This window comes from Galeopterus variegatus, unplaced genomic scaffold (genome assembly GCF_000696425.1).
Source record: "Galeopterus variegatus unplaced genomic scaffold, G_variegatus-3.0.2 Scaffold72, whole genome shotgun sequence".
Lineage (NCBI taxonomy): Eukaryota > Metazoa > Chordata > Mammalia > Dermoptera > Cynocephalidae > Galeopterus > Galeopterus variegatus.
This window is the reverse complement of record NW_007726183.1, coordinates 66912-77601: the sequence shown is the minus strand read 5'-3', so window position 1 is coordinate 77601 and position 10690 is coordinate 66912. Positions and strand designations below refer to the sequence as shown.

At 33.5% G+C, this 10690-nt stretch overlaps 1 protein-coding gene across 3 annotated transcripts in view; it reads left to right on the top strand.

Moving 5' to 3' along the window:
• ETV1 (ets variant 1) overlaps nucleotides 1-10235 on the top strand; it is a 76821-nt gene extending 66586 nt beyond the window's left edge. For all 3 annotated transcript variants that reach the window (XM_008578061.1, XM_008578051.1, XM_008578070.1), the window contains 3 exons: nucleotides 5301-5369; nucleotides 6924-6992; nucleotides 9977-10235. In XM_008578061.1, the coding sequence (XP_008576283.1) occupies nucleotides 5301-5369; nucleotides 6924-6992; nucleotides 9977-10158 (320 nt within the window). In that variant the 3' untranslated portion in view covers nucleotides 10159-10235. The remainder of the gene's footprint in view (nucleotides 1-5300; nucleotides 5370-6923; nucleotides 6993-9976) is intronic.
• The last annotated feature ends 455 nt before the right edge of the window (nucleotides 10236-10690 follow it).

Genomic DNA, 10690 nt, shown 5'->3' with positions numbered 1-10690 from the left:
CTTTTTCCGTGTCCGGCAACGGATCGCAACCCTCAGTGTCGCCCCCGTACCGGACCGGGACCGGCAACGGGATCGCAACCCTCGGCGTTGCTCCCGCACCTCGCTCAGCCAGTGAGTGGGAACCGGTCTATATGTGGGATCCGAACCCTCGGCGGGAGCGCCGCTGCGCTTCCCAAGCGGCGCACTAACGCAGTGTGCCACCGGGCCGGCCCTTCATGAACTTTTTGAAGTACCCTCGTATGCTTATGTACACATTTTGGCTCTGAATATCTAATATGCCAAGCTTTCTACCATCATCAATATACAATACACAAATTTACATGGATTTGATTTTGTCATATCACCTCTGCAAGGAGTTAGTCAAGTGTATAGTCAATCCAAATTTGCATTGTACACTTATATGAAAGCAAAACCACATTAAAATACAACATCAAACTTATTCCTATTTTACTGGATTTCTTATTTACTTCAAGAGATTTGAGTGTTTAATTAAGTTACACACTGATTATTGCTACAGGAATTTAACCAGAAGCACAAATGAAAGAGGCTTGTTTTTTTGTCCCCCTTGTTTAGAGTTTACAAAAGGAAATAATTCCAGGTTTGCACATTATTTGATAACAAAGCATTTCAACAATCTCTAGAGATGTCTCAGACAATCGTGGCAAATCTTTTCTCTCTGCTCTGGTCTGATGTAGCTCCTGGAAACTAAGGCAAACCGTGTCCTAAAGGAGAATCTTCATTCTTCCAACTGGGCAGCAAATATACAAATCAGAGAGTGCCTAACAGTTTCACATGTACAAATTCAAAATTGCACTTTGTGGTTAAACCCTTGGTAAACCTTCCCAAATCAGTATTATGTTTCCCAGCACAACTTTAAAATGCAAGTCAAGAGACAGAGAAAGTAACTTATTTTTATTTTATTATTTTTTTTTTAGTTTTTTGCCCACTTATTTTAATTTGAGGAGAACTTTAGTAGTGTTACTAAAGGTAAGGACTAATCAAATCGGGTAATTTGTAGTGTTAGTTTCTTCTTCTTCCTTGACTTCCCCTACATTGGCCAGTACATTAAAATGACAGCAATGCTTTGATGCTTTGAATTTTTGCAGTATATTAGATCAGCTTTCATCACCATGAACTCATCTGTAACAAATTATAGGCAGTTTAATTTCTGCAAGCTGATTTGGCCAGTACTAACATCATGTTATAAAGCTCTTTGATCCACAGGTTTTGAAGTAAATAAAAATCCTTTGTCCTAAATCAAATTTACATAATTCAATTTATAGATTAAATTTAGAACTTTGTAAGACAGTGTCATTTAGGAACAAAAATCAGAGGGTAATATTGTGAAAAGAAGTCCAAAAGATGTACCCCCAAGTATTTAAAAAATCTAATGGAGATTCTGGCTTAAATCTTGTAAATCATAAATTAATAATGAATTAGAATCAGTATATTTGAAATGTCATAGATTATAATAGACAGATTTGTGAAAAACAATCCAGAATAAATACACTAATAAGGAACAAATCAGCCATGTCATGTGATATGTGATTTAAAAATAGCAAATTAAGATAACAAAAGTAACTTATTTAGTTACATGATTACTTTTTGTTTTAAAAAATGTGGTTCACTCAGTTTAAATTCTTGTGAGGATCAATTAAAAATAGATTGTTATTAATAATAAGTACCATAAGTTGACTTATATTGGGTGCAGGTACTGTGGGAATGTTGCACATGACTTACCCCATATGGTCCTCCCAGCAACTCTTTGAAAGATATCACTATTGTTATTCCCATTTTGCAGATGAAGAGGTTAAGAGTGAGAGATGTTAAATAACTAACTAAATGTGATGCACCCACAAAATGTCAGAACTGAGATTCAAAACCAGGTCTATTTGATGACAAGGTACATATTTGTAACCATTGTGCTGTTCTAATGATCCTAAAATTATTATCCATAGATGCATAATAGGGTAATGTAAATATGCTGTCATCTCAACTTTTTTGTGTAGGTTAAACTACAGTTTATCATTCTTTCTGAATTTTGTAAGATTTATTCCATGGAAAGACAAAAGGGAATACATATGCAATGCCTCCATTCCCTGACACAATGCATTTGCCTTTGAAGTTGCCATTTGCCTTTGAAGCCACTGCTCAGCTAGTTTGGATCTCAGTTGAGCATTTAGCAAGTTAAAATGTAATGCCAAACTTCATTGGTTGGATTTTTTATTAGATAAGGTAGAAATGAAAGCAGCAGGCAATTTAATTAGCAGTAATTTTTCTGGGCAAGTCATTACTTTGATGAACTTCAGAGCAATGTTTATGGCTCCTAATTAACCATGTTAGTCATTTGATTGAATAATCACTTTGGAAATGTTTCTACAATTTGATTAGAGTCTGACCCACTCTGATAGTCATAAATTAACTGATATCACTTTAGGATAACATGACTTTAGTTGCTTTATGGGAATAAACTCTTCTTAGCCATAGTTTTTCAGGCTTCTCTGGACCGTATAAAGAACACCAGTTTTAAAGATAGACTGGATTTAAACGATTCTAGCCAAGTGTTCTCAAATTCAAGAGATAGATGTTAATTTTATTTACTCTAGAGTGTAATAAATGGTATTAGGAACTGGCAAAAACACAGTTATATTATCACATATCTATTTCTTTTCTAAATTGTCATTCATAGCTATTTTTTTAGAACTTAGATCACAAATTGGGCCCTTGGAAATATAATGGAAATTCTGGTGTTAAACTTATTATATAAGTCATCAATTTATTATGAATTTTACATTAGTATATTTTAAATATCATAGATTAGTAGGTTGAATTTGTGAAGATATTACAGAGTAAGTACAGCAATAAACAACAAATCAGTGATTTCAATAGGTACCTATTAGTGAAATTATCCATAAGTCTTATCTTTATCCAGTTTTCTAGGATTATGCTAATTCTATATTATGCTAGAACACTTTTATAAGGTGTTCCCTCATCTTTGAATAGTGAGTTTCTCAGCAATGTTTATGTTTCTTCTCTTTCTCCTTTTCTTCCCCTCTGGGAAGGAAAGCCTGACTTTACTCACACTTACATGTAATAGAATTTAGCCTATGTGTTTTCTTCTAGCTGCCTCCAGAGCAAGCCAGCTGTTTTTACAGCCGCTCTCCAGGTGTGCAGCAGTCAGTAAAAGCATTTTGTGGCAGGGTGTCAACATTGGTACAACAAAATGCTTGCCTCCAAGCAGCTGCTGAGCTGATGGCAGAGTCATTAACACTGTCCCTTCCAGGCCCAGCTGTTTTGAGGGACCTTATGCCTGATGATAAATCAAAATAACATTAAAAATTAATTTGAAGTACCATTGGTTAAAAAGTTGAGCTAAAGTGTACTGCTAACTATTTGGTAACCTGAAGATCAACTCCATTGCAACCCTATTATAAATGCTGATTTCAGGAAACATTTTGTAGGGTCAGAGTTACATATACTACATAAAACTTTACATAAAGAAAGCATGGTATAATAAAATAAGAAGTTTTACACTATTTTCTATTTGTAAGTTATTAATTCTTTCACACTTTTAAATATTGCTATTATGGAATACTGTTAAGATATTTTTGACTAAAACCATGTAGGATAAACTTTTTTTTTCTTCTGTGAAAAAAAATGCCTCGTATTTTAGTTGACATTCATCAGGAGGCTAATTACAAAAAAAATAATAATAAAATAAAAGCCATATAGACTCTAAAGGTGGAACATTCCAGACCAAGGGAAAACTATGTCTGTGCCAAGTAAACATTGCTCATTGTCTATTATAGCAAGAAAATCTATAGATGGATATAGTTAAGAAGAGATTAGGGTCTTCAAATTCCAATTCATTTAAGTGTTCTTCATTACTTCTTCAGGGGTCATGTGCTTACTGTAAGTGGTGGAAAGAAGGAGATGTTCTTATATTAAATAACACATTTGTCATATGCATTTTATGAATTTATTTTTGTACATGTTGCTAAAAAAGACTTTAGAAATATATACAGATGATAGAATGAACTTGATCTCATGCATTTATACTTTTCTGCAAAACCTATATATGTTATATGCAGATTCGGGACCACGGTTGTGGGACTTGAAACTTTTAAAATATGGGGAACCCTCTTAAAGAAAAAGAAAATGAAACTGCAAATACATAATCAGGTACAGGGCCTCAGAAGGTACTCTTGCAAAAGTGGAAGTTCTTTAACTTAAAACTTAAACTTAAAAGTTTAAACTTTAAAAACTTTGAAAACTTTAAACTTTTTAAACTTTAAAACTTTAAAACTTTAAGTTTTATTAGCTTCAGTGTGAGTTCAAGTTTTATTGGCTTCACTGTGCATCCACCTCAGATTATGTGAGTGAACCTCTATATTCAGAATCAAGGAACTATGTTACTATAACAGACTCTAGAGAACATCCGACACAATCCGTTTTTTGTAGAAATACAGACATAACATGATTTGTCCAAAATTGTTGCCTAATTAGTAGTAAGTGAAGGACTTGAATTTTAGTATTTTGTCTCCTAATCCATATTTCCTTCCTTTTTCCCATCTCTAAATTACTATAAAGAACCACCGCTACGAGTCAAGTATTGCCATTAACTAAGTTTATTTTCTCAGGGATGAGTTAATTTGGTCACATAGACAAGCCCTTACTCTTAGGACAATAACAGTGTCTACTATGGAATTGTTGGATTTCTGTTTTAGATCCTCATTGGTTTTGAACATGACCTATGTGCTTAACAAAATGAAAATCCAGACATGCTTTTATCTGGGGAAAAAGAAATAACAATCATCTTAAAAGGCTAAAGTAATATAAGAGATTTAGCTATTTATATTTTCATCATAATTTGTTAGTGTTCATGAAATAAACTATGAATGAGCCTTTTGTTGATTTTTGCTTTGTACGTAGAATGCCATGGCATATACAAATTTATTCTGAAATATCTTGAAACATATTTCTAATCCATGATGCTGTTTTGAGGACACCACATTTATGCAGGGTTGCTGTTACAACTGACCTTATTAGCAAGGTTGATTTGGGTAAAGCTTTGAATTCATATGCCTGTTCAAGAGAAATGATGTTTGCCGTGATATAGTTCCCATTCTTCCATGTCTTGTGTGGGACCTTCCTGAAATGTTAACTGCACGTTAACAGGTTCCCCTCATGGGAACTAGTGTCAGTTTCTGTACCTTTTCTTCTATCTACACCCTGTCCATTGATAACAGCACCTTTTCCACTCCAGAATCTTCTTTGACCAATGTTGTTTCCTCTTTCAGAAGTGCCTAGCTGCCACTCCATATATATGAGGCAAGAAGGCTTCCTGGCTCACCCCAGCAGGACAGAAGTTAAGTTTTCCATTGTTGAAATTTCTTGTAAATGCCTTTCAAAATAATCAGGCATACTAAGTATGAGGTCACTTAATTAATCATTTTTTTTGGGGGGGGGGGATAATTTATGTTCCCTAATCCATTATTTTAAAACTATCTTTTTAAAGTAAAAGGAAGATTTTTCAGGTCATGATATCTTATATCTAGTTTTTAACACGAGTCATATGCATAGAAACAGCTGAAAAGTGGATTTCTGTGTTCTTTTTTGCCAGCAACCACATTCTTTTAAACTAGAATATATGCTTTATAGATTAGTCCACCTCACTGCCCTCTACTGAAATGTATCTTCGAGGGATATTCAGTTTCTCTTTTACAGGCTAAGTTGTAGTTTTGAAGTAAAACACAGTAGAGTTAAAGGTTTTTGCCTTTAAATATCCTAGATTTTACATTTTGGGACAAGCAATTGTTAAAAATGAGATTTCACATAGAAACCTAGAGAAGATGTTTTTATTGTGGATGTGTTTGTAGTAATCCTGGTGGGAAGGCTTTGCTCTAGCGGATGTTGATACCTGCAGAGTAACAGATAAAAATGATTTCATCTGGATAAAATCCCCATTAACAGATTTCTGGAAATAGGTGCATGATTCTTGACCTAGTCACTCTATCAGTAAGACTGATTTAAATGTATCTTTTAAGGTCTGATATTATTTTGTATGAATGGTGTAAGTAGAAGTTCAAAGGATAGTATAGGATAGTAAATCCAAAATATTTGAGATCAAAAGTTTTGCACAAACGCAATGTGATTACTGTTGCTGCTGTTGTTAATATTATATACGTACCATAGAGACCAATTCATTTGAGAAATAAAACTATGAAATTTCTTCCTGGAAATTAAAGATAATAACAATTAGATTAAGGTTCACAGCCAAGGATATTTGGGGAAAAAAAATGATTGTAAAAAACTGTTGATTTATTTTGCATTTTTTTCTGTGGACTTAGTTACATTACAGTAAAAAAGAGGAAAGTTCCCCCAACCCCCATCTTTGCTATTGAAGAAGAGAAGTTTAGCCTACCTAAATATTTCTACAAGGAAGTAAGGGGGTAAAACAAATCTGTTTCCTAGCATCAGGGTAATAATGCGTGGTAAATACCAGTAATTCATTTTGATTTCCCTTTCTTCTCATTGAATAATGAAACGTAGAAGAAACTGGAAAAGGAGGTGATACATTATAAATCCTAGGTTTGACTGTGTTTACTCGAGCTGTGTGCTTGGGTTAGTAAGAAATATAAATAACTAACTTTGTATCACTGTGTGCTAGGCACCATTCTAAACTTGCATATTTTTAATCACTTAATCCTCACAACAACCCTATAAAGTGGCAGGTTGTGTTACTGTCATTTTTATTTTATAGATGAGGAGACTGAGGCACAGAAGTTAAATAATGTGTGCAGGGTCAAAGAAAAGTGGCAGAGTCATTTTCTACCACAATTTCAGTGTTAATGGTTTATTTTAAAGTGTTTGTGCACTTTATTTCTATCACAAATAAAAATACATTTCATTTCCCCCCACAGGCTGTATGTTTGAAAAGGGCCCCCGGCAATTTTATGACGACACCTGTGTTGTCCCAGAGAAATTTGATGGTATGTTTTTCACTGTACTTCAAGTTTTGACTTTTGTAAGAGGGAGTGGAGAGATCACCCTTGCCTCTTCTAAAAACAGTTAAAAACACTGAAAGACTTCTATGTACATCTTTTATCATACATTCAATTCTAGCTAAACTTGACCTATTACAAATTTTCTTTTCTTCCCTCATTAAGAAATGTTTTTCTTTTGTCCTATGAGAGTCAATTTTTTTCCATTGCCCTGCTGAGCACATGCAGCTTGTTATTTGAGATTTATTGAAAGCTGATCCTGTAATTAACAAAGCAGAGAAGAAAGCATGCTACTATGGATGCATGATGACTAATGCAGCCTCCTTTCTTTCATTGTTCATGAAAAGTGATGCATTAAGGAACACAGGAACAACATAACTGCCCATTTAGTTAGTGTTTGTTAGTCCGTTTTTGTTTGTTTGTTTGTTTTTTCTGGGAAAATGTATATTACTAATGTAGCATTACTTTATAATTGCTTAAAAGGGAATTAGGAAAGCATTACCTTTTTAATATCACTGGTTATTGCAATGAAAAGGTCCCAGATGTTAGAAAAGGGTGTCAAGTTAGATAGAATCTTTTCTTGACAAGAGTGGCAAGAGTTGGCATCTACAAGGAAGCTTGGGTAGAAAGTGAACAGTTAATTGATTTAGTGGTTCTTCAGAATGGTCTCCATATTTCCTGCTTTGATTGTTTAACAGGAAACGAGCAAGGGCCCTCTGATTAGCTGATTGTACAAACTTTGGGGATCATGGCTATAATGACTTGAGAGCTCTCAGAAGTTTTTAATTGTCATTATTTAAACACCAAAGTACATGCTTAGATTGCTTTTCAATTTCTAATTAGTTGCTTGAAGACTATCCTAGGTTGCTGAGCTTTTTGCTACTCTTACACTTCTCAGAAGGGATGGTAAGTCTTGGATCTGCTTCCTTGGCTCCTCTTTAAATTCCTAAATTCATGCAAGGTTACAGGGTTAAAATCCCAACAGGGGTCACTTTTTTGGCGTTATTCTACAATACATGTTAGCTTTAACTTTTGTGTTTCAGAGGTGTGAACTGTACTATTTAACACCTTTAGCAGATTATCACAATTCTTAAAATACACCTTTTTCTTGAGACAAAGCATAAATTCTCTACTTCTTGGAATGACCTTCATCAGTTTCTCTCATTTTGGGTGAGCTTCTTGTTTAAGAAATCTTGAAAATTAGTAAGTGCATGTACGGAAGAAAAAATCTCAAAACTATAGACAGAATTATGATATAATCTGGCAGGCCATAGTCTCACTAATGTTTAGAGAACTAGCTGTCTTGATTATTTATTCCCTTTGACTTTTAAAGACTCTTCAATTTTATACTAAGAAAACATTTTTTGGAAGATAGTATTTGTCTTATATTTTATAAGTAATGGAAAACAAGAAGAAAGAAAAATGAGGGAGGTACTTTTTCATTGTATGTGGCCAGTGCGATCTATTACATTTATAGGCAGAAGCAATATAGAGACTATAAAATTTAACACTGTCTCACTCTGTCTGCATAATTGCTCAGTTACCTCCATGAAGAAATTTGTAAATCTCAGAAGGAAAAATGGAGATAAATAAAACTGTCATTTATATCAATACGAACATACCCTTCTATATTAAGGTACACTTCTAGTTAAAACCAAACAATATAATGATTTTTAGCAACTATTGACTGAATAATTTTATATTTTGGTTTAGGTTTTTAGTGTTGTTCTTTCTGTAATTATTTTAAGAGGTATATTTCTCTGTACTTAACAAAGAAAGTTTTAGAAAGCTTTATAGTCTCCACTTAGCATAAATAGATCAACTTGAATATATTGTCTGAATTGTCTCTTTAGTGGAGAAGAGAATTTCATGCATTAACAGTGATATACTTATAGGGACCTAGTCATTCAATCTCCAAATAACAAATTCCACATTTTTTTGAGATGATTGGCTGCAGATAGAAGTAAATAATCAGTAGTCATGAAACTGAGTTTTTTTTTCTTTTTAATCAAGATAACTGATCAGATTTACACCAAAAATATTGTAACACTAACACCTTTATTGTCATAATCTATTTAACAGATTTTACACTACATATTAATACCAAATAAATGTACTACAGACAAACCTTTCTTGCTTAAGAATATCTATTTACAGAAAACTCTGGCATATACATTTTTAAACTGGACTTTTAGAAAAAGAATAGCAAGCTAAATTCAAGTGAGTGAAATACAAACAAGAGGTAAAGAAAAATAACAAACAATTTTCATTTGTTGCTAGTTGAAAAAGTGGTAGCTCTAGTATGAAGGTATGTGAAGGTGTGGAGGAAAGATGGTACAATGTTAATCCAATATGGCTTGAATTACTCACGAGATTTTTCCAATTTATATAAAGTGCAAATTACGTAACTCCAAATTTAATATATTATTAAATTAGCTTTGAAATATTTGCATTAAAATTTTCAATAGTGAGTCATGTGCATGTAAATAAGGTATTTACAAATTTTAGTTTGCAGAATTTAGTTTGTACAGATAAAATGCCCAGAGCTTAAAATTGATTATCCTTCTTTGTTGCTTAGAATAGTAATTAATGGCACTAACAATAAAAGCAAAGATATGTGATTAGGTACTATGATTTTCAAAGAAATCAATGAAAAAAAAGATAGTTAATATAAAACTTGTAAGTGAATGACATCTGCATGTTATTTATATTGATACGAGATTTATTCTGCACCTGTGTGCATTTATATTGACCTGTATATGTTATATATAGTTTTCTGTAAATTTGTACATATTGCTGGTTTACATTCCACTGTTTAACTATTTTTAATTTCTATTTAATGGTAACATATTATTTCATAGAAACTCGTAATGTGATTGTGGTTTAACCATTTTAGTGATGGATTTAATGTAAATTTTATGTAAATGGTATTATATTGCTAATAATAGAAACTTTAAATTTTTTTAATTTAGGGGACATCAAACAAGAGCCAGGAATGTATCGGGAAGGACCCACATACCAGCGGCGGGGATCACTTCAGCTCTGGCAGTTTTTGGTAGCTCTTCTGGATGACCCTTCAAATTCTCATTTCATTGCTTGGACTGGTCGAGGCATGGAATTTAAACTGATTGAGCCTGAAGAGGTTGGTTTATAAGGAAACTGATATATTTGATTAATGGCCCAAAGTTTACATTTTTATTGTGAAACTTAAGGGAAACTTTTTAAATTAGAAAGTGTGCAAATAAAAAGCATGTCTGCATGTGAAATCACAAATGTATTTTATGGTCCTTCCATTTGCATACCATCTTGTAGAATTGATGTTGAAGAAAATTAACCAGATCATCATTAGCATAAGCCTTTATTCAAAAACGCCTGACTTGAAAAGTCTTTAAAGGAGCACCTGAGTTGGGAAAAGAGGGGGAGATTTTCTTGTCCTTAGGGAAGAATGACTTGCCAAAGTTCAGCTAGATTTGGGGATGGAGGAATTGTTCTTTGAAATTAGCATCATTCTTTGGACAATCTGGATTTTGTCAAGAGGGTTGGAGAGAAATATTTAGGAACCAAAGTTGTGTGCTGAAGGGGTGGGGGAGGAACAGCTGTGTGGGATAAAGGTGTGCAAGGGCCACAGTGGAAAATTCTCAGTCCTGAAGTGTCTCTTACAAGACACAGGCCTGGTGGAAACAGTG